Source organism: Mustela lutreola, chromosome 9, assembly GCF_030435805.1.
Source record: "Mustela lutreola isolate mMusLut2 chromosome 9, mMusLut2.pri, whole genome shotgun sequence".
NCBI classification, from domain to species: domain Eukaryota; kingdom Metazoa; phylum Chordata; class Mammalia; order Carnivora; family Mustelidae; genus Mustela; species Mustela lutreola.
In genome coordinates, this window is record NC_081298.1 from 30,821,127 (window position 1) to 30,836,610 (window position 15,484).

Genomic DNA, 15,484 nt, shown 5'->3' on the forward strand with positions numbered 1-15,484 from the left:
TTTTCCTGAACAGGACAAGAAAACCTGAAGAATGCACATACTCAGGAAAGATGCTCACACTGTGTAAGGGAAAAAGATACCTACAAGACAATGCACACTAGAATCACAACTATGAATCAGCTACAAGACACGCACTTGCCACACGGGCATGAACACACACGCACATGTGCAAACAGGTAAGGGGGTCCAAAATGCTCTCAGGGATTGACTACCAATAGCAATGTTTTGAGACTTTTCTACTTTCCCGTATTTTCTGATCTATATCAAGAGCATAAAGTTAGCTTCAAAAAGCAAAAAGCTTCAACATTTAAGGCCTACATACAGGATTCAGTATTAATAACTTTCCTGAGAGGTTTGTGTGTCAGATATTGAGGGTCATGCCGCCCACCATCCCAGCCTTCTGCAGCGGTGGCTTCTGTGACCATCCACGTCCCAGACAGATAAAGCCAATGGTCCAATATTACGCAGGCATGAGTTTGCAGGGGGGTTGGGCCAAGGGGTCTAGCTCTGCAGCCTGGCTCTGAACTACTTTGCCACACTATCCTAAGAGCAGGGATACTAGGGCTGGCTCAGAAAGCCATCTACCTCGAGCCCCCCACCCCTGACCCAGCTGCACTGAGGAACAGAGGAGGCAGCAACATCAGATGACTGCTCTGCAGCAGGACCCGGCACGCCCGCTACCAAGCACAGCAGGTGTGGGACGACTTCCCATTGCTGACACAATGAAGGTCTACAAAGATGTGTTTCATCGCCCATAGGGATACACTCTCACTTACGACCCGAGGGAGAGTTGGCACAAAAGTGGGTTCCCAGTCAAAGTTCAGCTTAATTGTTCCTGGGCACAGCTCCAATTGCAGAGATGGAATTATCAGCTCCGCTGACAGTGGGTCAAGTGCAGCTTCACTGTCACATTCCTAACGAGGCACGTGGTCTATAGCTAGCCGGAGAACAGGCTCATGCTGCTCCATCTTCTCCCTTCTCCCCACCTGCCCAAGTTCTTTGTCCACCTGGCGATGGGGATCTCAGCCCAAATACAAAGTCATCGAGCCAGTACCAGTTTGAAGTTGGAAATACACATGTGCCCAAGCTATTTTAATTCCCCCCAGGGTGGTAAAGTTTAACTTAAAAATGTTATGGTGGGGGCACCTGGATGGCTCAGTGGGTTAAACCTCTGCATTTAGCTCAGGTGATGATCTCGAGGTCCTGGGATCAAGCCCCGCATCGGGCTCTCTGCTAAGTGGGGAGACTGCTTCCTCCTCTCTCTCTCTGCCTGCCTCTCCACCTATTTGAGATCTCTGTCTGTCAAATAAATAAATATGTATCTTAAAAAAAAAAAAAGGTTATGGTGAACACTTGGGTGGCTCAGTTGGCTAAGCGTCTACCTTCAGCTCAGGTCATGATCCCAGGATCCTGGGATCAAGTCCAATTATCGGGCTCCCTGCTCAGTGGTGAGTCTGCTTCTCCCTCTCTGTCTGCTGCTCCCCCTGCTTGTGCTCGCTCTCTCATGCTCTCTGACAAATAAAATCTTTTAAAAAAATGTTATGGTAATGATGGGTGCTAAAACTGGTTTACTTTAAATTTAGATTAACATAAAGTTTTCATGTTCCAAAAAAATGCTGATTTATTTCAAAGTGAACACTCTGAGATTCCAAAAGACCCCAAGTCTATTATTCAGGCAACAGCCACCTGTCATTGCCTGCACCATGGTGTTCACGTTTTAAAGCATGTTTACAAGGGGAAGGGGGAGAGAGAATTCCAGGAAGGACACCCAGATCTCAGGCCAAATCTGGCAGTGCAAATGAACTAGGGTGGACTAGGCAGATGAACACTTCATTTTCCTGCCACTCTAAAACCCATCCCCCCCCTTCTAATTTGTTTGTCCTCAAACAGCCTGTGTAGCAGGTGGAGCAGGCAGTCCCATCACAGAGAGGCCACAGCAGAGGCTCAGAGGTGAGGGGTGTGCCTGAGCCCATGCATCTTGGCCAAGCAGAGAAGGGGAAAGGATAAGCCAGCCACAGGTCCTCAGCCCAGGGTTCTGTCCAACCACAGGCTTGCTGACTTTCTACCTTACAAATATTATGCAAGCAATGCAGACTACAATGTAGGAAAATTATAAAAGGTGAATAAGCAAAAAGAAAGACAAAATCCTGAAGACCACTCATCACCCCAGCTTAACAACAATGTAACATTCGGCCTATAGATTCTGAGCAGCTTCCACTCCCTGGATATTTACAGGGCATCACTGGGTCTGGGGCACCAGGGTTAGACAGGGACATGGGACCACTGACGTCACCCTTGCCCTTGAAGCACTAATAGGTCCATCATCTGACCCAAAAAGGAATCACACTTCACAACATGCTTCCTAACTAGCCTGTAGCCCCTATTAATGCCACCTCAACAGATGGAAATAAGCAACTGCACCTCAGTGGCTACTTAGCATTCTGCCTTATGCACATACCACGTCTTGTTACACAATTTCCATATGGTGTGACACCAGGAGCATAAACAACTGTGGTAGATCACCCCTCCTGGCACCTATCTACACATTTCCTTAGGGCAGGATCCTAGGACTGGAATGGATCTGTCAAACAGTAAATGCCTTATGAAAAAGCTCTTTTTTTCCTTATTAAAAAGCTTCTGATACAAACTGCCAAATACACAAAAGCTGAAAGAATTTACAAATCCCACCCAGAGACCAAAGACATCCACTTGCTTCTCACTGCAATACCAGGTCTTATACTTTTTTTTTTAAAGATTTATTTGAGAGAGAGAGACATCGAGACAGCGCAAGTGAGGAGGGGCAGAGGGACAGGGTCCCTGCTGAGCTGGGAGCCCACCAGGGCCTGATTCCAGGACCCCGAGATCATGGCCTGAGCCGAAATCAAGAGTCAGAGGCTTAACCAACTGAGCCACGCTGGCGCCCCATAAAGTCTTATACTTTTAAATACCTACCAATTTCGTCAATTTAAAAAATTATCGTTGTTTAACTTTCATTCCTTACACTGAAGAGTATGTATCTCAGCATTGTTCACAACAGCGAATACTTTAAACAACAAGCATGAGTATCAATGGGGGAATGGTTTCATAAATTCTACACTATTCCATACTATTCAGCATTGTGCAATTTTACAAAGAATGGAGCAGATCTAAACACACAGTCTTAGAGAGATGAGCCCAGAAAACTGTTAGGGTGAAAAGCAGACGATCCTGGTAAAGCTGCATCTGTCACTATGTTTGTGTTCAGGCATACAGGGCAAATACGAACTTCTCACTCATCAATTGTGACTTTATTTATTTATTTATTTGTTTGTTTTTGAGGTGAGGGAGTGGGTGGGAGGAAATATTATTTTAATTTAGATTTCCCTGTCTAATTACTGTTAAACTTCAAATGACTAGAATTTTAATATATTTAATATATGTGGTGATGGTACATGGGGGTTCCTTACACTATTCTGTATTTGAACAGGTTTGAAAACTGTATGAAAGTAATCAAAATAATGTTTTCTCATGAAAAGCAGCTGTCATCCAGAACCAATGCTTAGAGTTGGGAATGTCACCCCATTTATCCTCTCTTGAGAACCTGCCTCTAACTGTGCCTCTCTTGGCTGACTTAGGAACCCGTGTCAGTATAGTCTGACCTACCACCACTGCCCCCACTGCTATATAAAATCCCTGTGAAGGGGCACCTAGGTGGCTCCAGCAGTTAAGCAGCTGACTCTTGATTTTGGCTCAGGTCATGATCTCTGGGTCCTGGGATCGAGCCCCACATTGGGCTCCACGCTCAGCGGGGAGTCTGCTTCGGGATTCTCTCTCTCTCACTTTGTCCCTCCCCCAGCTCTCTAAAATAAATAAATTAAAAAAAAAATCCCTGTGAATATGCAGCATTGTGATAACCGGGGAGGCTAACCCTTTTTACATACTAGTTAGCTATTTATACTTCCTTTATTTGATTAAATGGCTGCTCATATGATACCCTTCATCCATTATTCCACCAGGACTCTCCCTTAATGAAACTATAAATTAAGGACCTTAACCTTTTTAATGGAATTTGTTGTAAATATATCCAAGATTCATTTATAGTTTAGTTTGTGGTTTATTTTTTTTTAAGATTTTATGTATTTATTTCACAGAGATCACAAGTAGGCAGAGAGGCAGGCAGAGAAAGAGGAGGAAGCAGGCTCCCCACCAAGCAGAGAGCCCGATTTAGGGCTTGATCCCAGGACCCTGGGATCATGACCTGAGCCAAAGGCAGAGGCTTAATTTCAGTGGGTTTTGATGGGAGTTTTAGATGCATCAGTAGTAAAATCAGTCTTTCCCTTTACATTATCTGCTTTAAGAAGGATCTTCCTCTGGACGGCTGGGTGGCTCAATGGGTTAAATGTCTGCCTTTAGCTCATGTTATGACACCAGGGTCCCGAGATGGAGTCCCACATCAGGATCCCTGTTCTGTGGGGCGTCTGCTTCTCCCTCTGACCTCACACACTCTCTCTTGCAAAAATAAATAATCTTTAAAAAAACATATCTTCTCCGCCCATGATTAAATATTTATGTACATTTTCTTCTGGCACATTTATTGTTTTACTTTCTATACTTAAGTCTTTAATTCAACCGAAATATAATTTAATATAAACTAGGAATCTAAATTTTTTCTAAATAATTTTTCTCATGTAATTCTTCTATTCCCCACTGATTTCTGATATGATTACCATCTTACACTAAATATTAATTTCTTCTTGGTTCTGTTTCGGTCACTCCTATTCTGCTCTACCAATGTCTATCCTTCCCAGGGCTACAGTATTGTTATTAAGTTCTGAAATGTATTTTAATTCTTGTAAGAGCAAGTCACCATTTCCTTCTCTCTGACTTCTTTGGGAATGGCTCATATTACTTTATTTTCTTTTTCACTGACTAGCACGTCCAGAACAATCTTAAATGATACTGGTAATAACAAACACGCTTATCTTGGTTTCTGATTTCGGCAGGCAGGCCTGATATCTGTCTCTCACTGTTAAAGGATGAGGCACTTAAAACTTTTATTCATGAAAGATCCTTCTATTCCCATACTGCTAGTAATTGGCAGCAGAGATAGAGACTGAATTTGACTGATGTAGTTGTCATCATGGTTTTTTATTAATTAAATCCACCATGGGCCTATAATAAATTTTCTAGGGACGTCTGGGTGGCTCAGTTGATTAAGCATCTGCCTTCAGCTCAGGTCATGATCTCAGGGTCCTGGGATGGAGCCCTACATTGGGCTCCCTGCTCAGCGGGGAGCCTGCTTCTCCCTTTGCCTACTGCTACACCCCACTTGTGTTCTTGCTCTCTGACAAATAAATCTTTAAAAACTTTTTTTGGGGGGGGCACCTGGGTGGCTCAGTGGGTTAAGCCTCTGCCTTCGGCTCAGGTCATGATCTCAGGGTCCTGGGATCCAACTTGGCATCAGGCTCTGTACTCAGCAGGGAGCCTGCTCCCCCCAACCCCCGCCCCACCTGCCTCTCTGCCTACTTATGATCTCTGTCAAATAAATAAAATCTTAAAAAAAAATAAAAATAAAAATAAACTTTTTTCCCCTAATATTTAATCATCCTTGAGTTCCTAAAATGACACACATAGTGTGCTGGCTTTTGTATTATTATCTATAAGATCATTTTCCCAAACCATGTTCCAAAGAACATTCTTTCAAAATATGCTACTAGATATGGCACTAAAAAAATAAACTGTGTGTGCAGAGCTGTACACTAAGGCCTTTTTCTGAAAAGAGTCTTCTGCACACTTGCCTTTTAAAAGATCAGGGGCGCCTGGGTTGCTCAGTGGGTTAAAGTCTCTGCCTTTGGCTCAGGTCATGATCCCAGGGTCCTGGAATAGAGCCCCACATTGGTCTCTCTGCTCAGCAGAGAGCCTGCTTCCCTCTCTCTCTTCCTGCCTCTCTATTTGTGATCTCTGTCTGTGAAATAAATAAAATCTTTAAAAATAAATAAATAAAAGATCACAAGGAGACAAAGTAGAAAAAGATGCTGAGCTTTGGCATGCCACTACCTAAACAAATCTGTACTAAGCTTGAGGCTTGACACCAGCCATAGGGAGGAAAGAAAATGTTGGTCCAGAACCTCCCTACGGTATTAGCTCTGTCAGAATCTGCCATGTAGGGGTGCCTGAGTGGCTCAGTGGGTTCAAGCCTCTGCCTTCCGCTCAGGTCATGATCCCAGGGTCCTGGGATGGAGCCCCACATTGGGCTTTCTGCTCAGCAGGGAGCCTGCTTCCCCCCTGCCCCCTCTGCCTGCCTCTCTGCCTACTTGTGATCTCTGTCTGTCAAATAAATAAATAAAAAAATAAAATCTTTAAAAAAAAAAAAAAAAAAAAAAAAGAATCTGCCATGTAGATAAAACTGGCTGGGAAGTTTCCCTGGTTTCTCAAAGTGCCAGAACCACTTAACGAGTGTGGGAATTTGCCCTTCCTTGAAATACAATATACTCACTAACCACTGGAGCCCAGAACTTTTATTAGAGATAAAATCCTCTGACAGCATTCTTGCCTCTTCTTGCGTCAGGGGTATACTCACAAGCCCCAGTCCTCCCCTTGCTTATTATGAGGTGCTTACTAAACACAGGCAGTGGGCCAGGTGCTGGAGGTGCCAAGGGGACCAGAACTGAGCTGAAGCCCAAGTACAAAAGGAGTTGGCCGGAAACTAAAAAAACAGGAGAGCCAAAAGGAAAAGATGGACAATGGATACACAGAAACAACTGAGGAAATTTTCCCATGAACAGAGAAAAAAATGATTTGGAAAGCAGAGGAAGGGCTTGGAAGGTCCAACATTCTAAAAGTTCCAGAAAGGGACAAGCAGGAATGGAGGGGAGGAAGGCATCCTTGAAATAATTCAGGATCATTTCCACCCCACCCCCACCCCCAAATGTCTGAGATTCCAGAGTGAAAAGGCCCCAAGTGCCCAGTGCGAGATATAAACAGAATGAGGGACTGTGAGGAAGGCTTCAGACACAGACAACGAAAAGACCTACAAGCTTCCAAAATTCTAGCTTGTGTCCAAGTAGAGTTTCACAAGGTGGAGAAAGGAGTAGAGAGTGACCAAGTACTTCACAGGGCTGTGAATGGGCAAGAAGGGAGCAAGCAGAAGTTGGAGACCAGTCTGGAAGCAATGACCGAGGATGAGGACTGTCCAGTGGCGGGACGGGCTCTGGAGGTGAGGCAGAAAGATGGCGTGGACGTGGGGAGAGAGAGGAAGCAAAGAATCAGGGACACCTGCAGGACTTCTGGCTTCACCAGCTGGCTGTGTATTGTGGCTCTGATCGAGAACAAGATGGCAGGAGGGGAGGAGTGGTTTGGGAGTCAAAAGCTTGACCCTTTCTTCCTCTGAAGTTTGAGGTGTCTTGTGTCCCAGCACCTGGAGGGTGCAGGCCAGGGCTTGGACCTGAAGTCTAGCGTCTGGAGGTCTGGCTTCAGGCTTCTGTGGAAGTCACCAGCATAACAGAGGCTTGCCAGGGTTGTGCACTAGACGGGGTCCCCCAGGGGAAAAGCATGTGGTGGGGAGGCAGCCTGAAACCAGGTTCTGAGGAACCCTGGCATTGAATGATCAGGGTGAGGAGGAGCCTGTTTGGGTTTTTATGTTTTTCTGGAAACCACCCATTTTATTAATTTGCTGTCATTCTTTTTAAATTTGGGGACAGCAAGCACAGCTAGAACTCTTCCTCCATGGACCTAGAGCTTTATCCTCCATTTGGGCCTTCACCCCCTTCCCTGCTCAGTTAGCCTTGCCAGAAGCGTGTCCATGTGTTATTTTCCAAAGAACCAATGTTGGGATTCTTCACTTTTATTTTTTCTGTATTTTTGTATATATATTAATTTTTGGTCCCCTGCTTCCATTAGCCTCCATTTTTATCCTGTTTTTCTAGATTCTAGAGATAAGCTCTTCATGTACTTTGCCTTTAAGATTGTGTGGGCTTGTTTGTTTTTTTAAGATTTTTAAAATTTATTTGAGAGAGTGAGAGTGGTGCAGGGGAGAGCAGAGGGAGAGGAATAAGCAGACAGCCACCCAGGCACCCTAAGACTGTGCATTTTTTTTAGTACTCTGACTGCTCTGTGGGATTGGTCAATTCTTACCCTAATCTTCTAAAATTATCAGTAATTGTGAACTTTCAATTTCCCCTCTGACTAGGAGCGATTTATAACAGCACTTTCCAGCTTCTAAGTGATCTGGGGTTTTGTTCACCCTTTTGCTGCTGGTTTCTAATTACCGTGTGATGGTAATTACATCTTCTCCTTCTTGCAACTTACTGCACTTCACTGAACAGACATTCTTCCACGCCCTTCTACACACCCGTGCTGGTGTGGGCAATACTGACCAACCTTCAGTAAAATGAGAAAATTAAGAACAATCCTGGACATTTCCACATACCTTAATCTGTAAGGAGAGATGGATTATAATTTCGCAAGGATGCACTTTACTCGTTCCAGCACAGACCGGCAGGATTAAGTGTTACAGGGTAAATTCTGGTCAAACTGTTTGAGTTCTGAAAACCATGGCAGCCACCTACTGGCTGTGCAAGCTTGGGCAACGAACTTTGCCTCTTTGTGCCTCTGCTTCTTTTCCTGTTGAATGGGGCGAGCGGCAGTGCCTACCTTAACTTACAGTGCATACAAAGCTGTACCAAAGCACAGGCTCAGGCAGGGCGCATGCTGTTAGACAATTACAGAAGATCTTACAAAACAAAACAACTAGAAAATTCCTTTCTATGATTATTTATTTGGTTTTAGGAATTTCACTGATTGGCAAAATTCCAGGTTTTGTACCATTTCCCTCTGACAAGATCAACTCTTATATGTGCTCTTCAGGCACACAAAAAGAATATGGGTTCTATTTGTGGTATAGAGTTCTATGGCTCTAATAATCAATCTTATAATATTACCAAAGTCCTGGATGTCTTTTCTGACAACACATCAAGGGGTAAATGACATCTTTAATGGACTCGCACTTCCACACTGAAGGACCAGCAATGCCTGGCAGGACTCAGGCAGGAGCCTGGGGAGTCACATCTCCTATCAATGCCAACACACAGTCCTACAGCATCCCTGTCTCCTGCCAATCGGGAAAGGTTTTTTTGAGTCTCACCTATAGGATCTGGCTTCTCAGTGTTTCCATTCATGTATGCAAGAGACTTGGCATGACCTCAAAAGTTAAAAACTAATGGCATCACCATTTTATACCCCCTTCCTAAAGCCCGAAGCCTTACAACCCTCACTCTACACATGGCTGCCAAACAGGTCTTTGGAATACCTTGACTGCAATGTCACTCCCCAACCTCTGGGACTTAAACCCTTCAATAACTTTCTGCCAAGAAACAGATCAAGTTTAAAATAAAAAAAAAAACCAAAAACACCACCTATCTCCTAAGCTCTGTGTAAATGCTCAGAACACCACGAACCCCCCCATCCCACACCGCCGAGGTTGCCGCTGGGTGGTGGGAAGGGGAGGTGCTGACAGTCTGTGCCAAGCGGTCCAGAGCACTCACAGCATGGCGATGCCCCAGTGCTTCCCCGCTCTCTCTCCTGCTGCCTGGAAGCCGGACAGCCCGATGAGAGCCACCGTGGGTGTAATGGTCAGGGGCCCGATGTATTTCAGCAGAGCCCCAGGCAGGCCGAGGAGGCCAATGACCACTTCTATCAGTGAGGACATGATGATGGCGCCCTGGATCTGGAACGAGAGAGGCCAGAGACAGGAGAGTGAGCAGCCTGTAGATCGTACACTCCAAATGTCACCCACAATCACACTGGACAGTTCTGCCAAGCAGCGACTTACTACCTAACAGGCATGACACAGCTGGAAAATTCCTGAGGCCTCAAAAGAAACCAGTGGAGTGAGTGGGGTCTAGCCAACCTATGAATCACATGGTCACTATAGGAGCATCACATAAACGGGCACTGATAGATGTACCGCCAACCTGCCACCCCACGGACAAGTGAGAGAGTTATCATTCCCGCTCAAGACATGGGACATTCAAAGCCAGCCTCAGAGGAACACTCCAGCACAGACTCTAGAGTGAGTCCCTGAGGGATATGGAGAAGGAGGTATTATTGATACAAATTCTAAAAGAACCCTCCTACAGTGGGGAAGGGCTGTGTCTGCGTCCATTATGAACTAATGGTAAAAGATCTTCCAGGTTTGGGAAGATCTGGATAAACAGTCAGCCATTCTTCATGGCTGAGGACTCCCAGCTGTGTTCTCTTGCCCTGTTCTGTTCAAGTGCACCACAGCAGACCAGTATCTTTAATTCCTTCCCCACACACAGGCAAACACAGGCTGGGATGAAGAGTTCTGCTGCCCATAGGCCAGCCTCTGTCACTCCCTGCCAGGGAGCCGTGTCCCGCTGGGCCAGTTACACTGGAGGTTGTGTATCCGGTCCGTGGGCACACCGTAAGGGGTAGGGAGGGAAATGAAGGGCAAGAAACAACACTGGATGGTGGCATAAAGCATTTCTGCACACTTCATTTCATAGTGATGGCACCTTAGTTTCACAGAAGAAATAAACATGTCCAAAGTTGGAAAAGAAAAGGAGGGCTTAGCGCAAGGAAGCACAAATTCTTGGGAAGCGGGGAAGAAACACAAAGAAGCCGCATGCAGACCGTGCTCAAGTTTTACCTCGCGTATCCGGGGGTACCAAATGTGCTCTGTGTGCAGCAGCTCTGTGGTTCCATTGGACACTGAAACATCTTGAAAACAAAAACAAAGACAGTATTTTTTTGGAGTGACACTGATGCTTCACAGGATATATTCATTTCACTCTTTGTAAGGAGAAATTTCTTCCCTGTTTTACGTATATTTGTATAAAATACCCATCCCTGAAATTCCTGTTATGACAGTATGGCTTACCATACTGAAAGGTGGACTCCCAACGCTAACGTAACCACATGTAGTCATTGACTGAGCGCTCCCGGAGCGTCAAAAGCTGACTGAACTGGGGATTCATACTGCTAGTGGCCTCCTCACACAAAGACCAACCTTTGCAAGCAGCGGAACTAACTGAAATGCCTGATAGCAAGGCTGCTGACTGAGGTTTTTCTAAAGTCTGGAGAAAACAGAGGGCCTTTTCCAGTTCCTAAATCAAATCCGTGGTCACCAACTAACTCCTAGGAGCAAGGAAGGAAACGAAGGTTGGAAAACTTTGCTCCTAGAGCCAAAAAGTGTAACAGTATTTTGAGAGTACAACAGGACTATCTGATTTTTCTCAAACCCCCTATCTGATTTTTTCCTGACCTTATCAGGCTATTTAAGGATCTCTGTAATCACTAACGGGGTGGGGTGGGGGTGGGGAGTGAAAGTCATTTGCAGAAAACCAAAGCAGCCAGGTCCTTCAAAAGCAAAGATGGTTCAGAGAAGGGATGCTGATGCAGCAAAGAGAGTGATTACTGGTGGTTCATAAAATCCACTGAAAGAAAAGAGGCAGAAAAATAGCACAAATGTTGTTCTAGTCCATTCCCATATTTATCAATTTCATTAGCATAGAGAAATGAGGCTCCTTCTGGTCCTTACTTGCTCTGGGGTTAGGGATGAATGAGTGGGGGAGAGAGAGAGACAGAAACACGATCCACAGACTGGAGTATTCTAAGCGGTTTGTTGCTTCTGTGTTCTGTGCCTGATTCCAGAAAGGATTTAAGGCCGCCGAGGGCAGCACGTCCAGGCCTCCCTTCTATCACCTGCGCTAAGGGACCCCAATGACGTACGTGGAAATAACTGCAGTTACCTGTGGTGTTACATTTCCATTTATCTAAAGACAGGATGGCTCGAGCAGGGGCCAGAAATGCAAAAGCACTGGCCTGAAACAGGGGTAACCTAAAAGAAACGAGACCAAAACCATGATCACGGCATCAGGAACTACCGAGGTAGTTCACGATTTGACAGCTTAACAGTCTTTTCCATAGACACACAGCACATGAGTAAATGCAGGCACGCGCGGGAGAAAGAGCCCCGGGCTACACAGATCTCCTCTGCACGCGGCCAGGGCCGCCAGCTTCTCCGTCCTCCCCTCCTGCTGCTCTCCCCAAACACAGCCCTGCATGGGCCCTGGGGGAGCCCTGTGGTCAGCGCCCACACCCCAATACCAGGCCCTGCCATCACCACCTTTCCCCTCGGGGGTGGGGGATGTCGGGCATTCGGGCGTCTTGCTCTCCTGCTGAGCTTGTGAGCTCCTTCTTAAACACAGGTGTGTCTTCCAATTTACCACCCTCCTCCTCTTCCCCTTCACATCTTTATTGGTTATCACAGGAGAAAAATCTATCCCCCCAACCCATCATTCCATTTTGTAAATCAAAAACTGCCCTAAATCCTACAGGATAAGCATCATAATCACATTAGTGATCTAGAACTACTGAGGAAAGAAAAGCTGTAAGTTACAAATCAGCAGTAGATATAATATCCTGCTTAATCATAAAAAATACTCAAGAGTTCTAAACCCTATTTTTAAAGAACCCCGAAAGCATGCAGACTCTCTGTAAAATCTCCTGCCTTCAATCCTCAAATGCCACCATTCAATTACATTTTAGATATTCCATGCTGCCTTTTTGAACACCTAAGCTACTCAAATTCAAAAGATTTTTGAATGTGTACAACATTTCAACTATAAATGTATGAAGGTAGCTTTACAGGCTAACATGAGAACTTGACTGCTATTTTTAATCTTTTCAGGGTGAAATCTAAAAATGACTCCTTCTATTGGCAGGGCTGGCAACTCCCAGATGTAGAGATCCTTCTGAAATATTCCCCAGCAGCCTTGTGTCAGCGTCCTGGCCAGTGGACCGGCACCCGGCACATGCCCCCCTGTGCTCTGACAGCACATCTGACCCCAACTGGAACAGGAAGTGGGCTAAGAGGAGGTGGCTCTGGCTGAAGGAGCCTTGTTACAAGCCCAGCGCTGACACACACCTCTCTGCGCCAGCCACGGGCTCAAGATTCTCTTGTTCTCCTGGCTGTTTCAGTCATGCCATGAAATCACTGTGAGCAGGCAGGATGCTGGCTGGCGCTAGGGTGCCATAGGGCTGCACAGGGCAGACCAGAGGCATTGCCGGCCGTCATTCATGTGGGCACGCCCTCTACCAACCGTCCATTTACGATTACCTGTCAGAAGGGCCCAGAGCACAGTACCATCGAAAGTGGGAGTGAAGGTGACCTGAAGTGGGAATATACATTAAAGGAAAACACTGTTTGGTTGGATAAATTTTCAGAAATGCTCTGAAGGGGCAAAGGGAGGTCAACATCTCATCTGGAATGGATGCCATCTCAAATGACCCAAATAGCATCTGCTTTACTATCGTTTTGGATTTTCAGCATCATATCCCAGGGCCACATAACATGGATTGCATTTAGAGACCTCGTCCTAGAAATGGTGCCATCGACACCATACTGCTTGACTCACTGGTAGCAAAGTAAAGACTGGCTCTGGGTTCCACTCCCAGGGACATGAACTACTCCTGACCTCGTCTGGACCAGACCATCACCTGGGCACCTTTCAGGGCAAATATTTTATGGCTTAACCATGACCAAAGGTGCTGAGAACACAGCTGCAAAGAATCTCCCTCATTTCAAGCAACTGGGGCTCCTGCATTCCTTTGAAAGTGTGTGGTAACAGAAAATCCCCACCTGTTCTACCCCAGGCTCGCAGGACTCTGGAAAGGGCTGGCTCACACGTTCATGGTTCAACCCCGAGCACACTGCCCACCCCACGCAGCACTGGCAGGAGGACAGGGGTGGCTGCTGTACACACTAGATACTCTCAGGGGCTGACGGGGCTTTCTGAAGCTCTTCCCCAGCAGACAGCTGACCTTCTGCCTGCACAGGGCTCATCCCTCTACACTTGGTCACACACCAGTCACCACCTTGGGTCCCTGGGCTCCCCCATTGTGGGCAGGACTGCCCACTCTTTTACTTTGTCCTGACAGCAGGAAGGGAAACGAATCAAACTGTGCCTTTCTTTACACCGGGGGCTGGCAAACCGGCCCATGAACCCAATCTAGCAAATGACTTGTCTTTGTGAGGAAGGTTTCCCCAGGACACAGCCACAGTTGTCTGCAGCTGCTTTGGGGTTACAATGGTAGAGCCTAGTAATCCCAAGAGAGACCACAGAGCCCAAAATGTTTACTGCTTGTCCCTTTACAGGAAAAGTGTGCTGCCTCAGTGTAGAGGAAAAGTATTATCTGAAACACGGGAAGAGGTGGTGGGTTTTTGCAGATGAGCTTTTAAGGTTAATAGTGCCCCTAAACGTTATGAGGAAACAAATCTGAGCAGACAGGCACCTTTACTGTGCTGACGCATTCCCATGTCGGGCTCTAGCCTTAGGATGGAGAAAAACCTAACCTCAGCCTTATTTTCTTTAGAACTCAGTTGGAGGCGTCCCATTTCCTCCTCTGAACCCAGGAGACCAGAGCCCCGGGCCCCATGCTCTTTCTCAACAGCCCCTTCACAGACCTGCACTCTAGCTTCTCACTTCTGAGCCTTTGCCCTTCTCAGTCATCAACTCACTTCCAACAATCAATTTTTATTCTTCATTCAAAGGCACAGAGAAAATACCACGTCCTCCAGGAAACATTCCAAGATCTCCTTCCTCGGGTTCAAAATGCTTTCCCCTATAACTCAAGCTTTTCTGTCCGCGACTTCTCCAAGTCACCCTGCAAGCTGCCAGGAAGCTGCTTCATGATCCCTGGGGTGCTGGTTGAAAACAGCAATTTCTGCATCTCACCCTGGCTTGGTGCATCAGTCTCGGATGAGGCCTCCAGTCTGCATACGGAACAATCATTTCTGGCTAAAGCTGAGGCACCAGGCACCACAAAGGCAGACTACCCCTGTGCCAGTAAAGGGATTTACTGCTTTACAGTGACAGAAAAAACAACCCCCGAGCTGCCGAGGAAGCCCAGTCCATTTTAGTGGAGAGTGGGATTTAGAAACCGAGATGAAACACCAGGTGTGCTCACAGTTACTAGGGTGGCATTTAGTGAATAGAGCTAGGATTCATTGTTGAATCGTGGGGTCACAATGACACCTGTAGCTCAGCCCAGTATTATCTCCTTTCTTTCCATATTTATGTCTCTCCTTTCCCTACACTGAGCGTCCCGATTTCCATCACCATCAATATGTTATTCATTTGGTTTATCCTGTAACAAAATACAGCACAGAATTACACCAAAACCATAACTAACAAGACTACTAAAGGGACCTGGGTGGCTCAGATGGTTGGGCATCTGCCTTCGGTTCAGGTCATGATCCCAGAGTCCTGGGATCAAGAGTCCTGCATCAGGCTCCCTGCTCAGCCTCTGCCTCTCTCTTTGTCTCTCATGAATAAATAAATGAAATCCTTTAAAAAAAAAAAAAAAAAAAGACTACTAAGATTATTAAGGCTATTAATATTTTGGGGCACCTGGGTGGCTCATTTGGCTAACGTGTCTGCCTTCAGCTCAGGTCAAGATCTCAGGGTCCTGGGATCAAGCC

General features: G+C 46.1%; 1 protein-coding gene across 9 annotated transcripts in view; it reads right to left on the bottom strand.

Annotated features, from left to right (window-relative positions):
• SLC23A2 (solute carrier family 23 member 2) overlaps positions 1-15,484 on the bottom strand; it is a 130,898-nt gene that overhangs the window by 20,217 nt on the left and 95,197 nt on the right. For all 9 annotated transcript variants that reach the window (XM_059133879.1, XM_059133874.1, XM_059133880.1 and 6 more), the window contains 3 exons: positions 11,751-11,839; positions 10,649-10,719; positions 9,522-9,703 (listed from right to left, as the gene is read on the bottom strand). In XM_059133879.1, the coding sequence (XP_058989862.1) occupies positions 9,522-9,703; positions 10,649-10,719; positions 11,751-11,839 (342 nt within the window). The remainder of the gene's footprint in view (positions 1-9,521; positions 9,704-10,648; positions 10,720-11,750; positions 11,840-15,484) is intronic.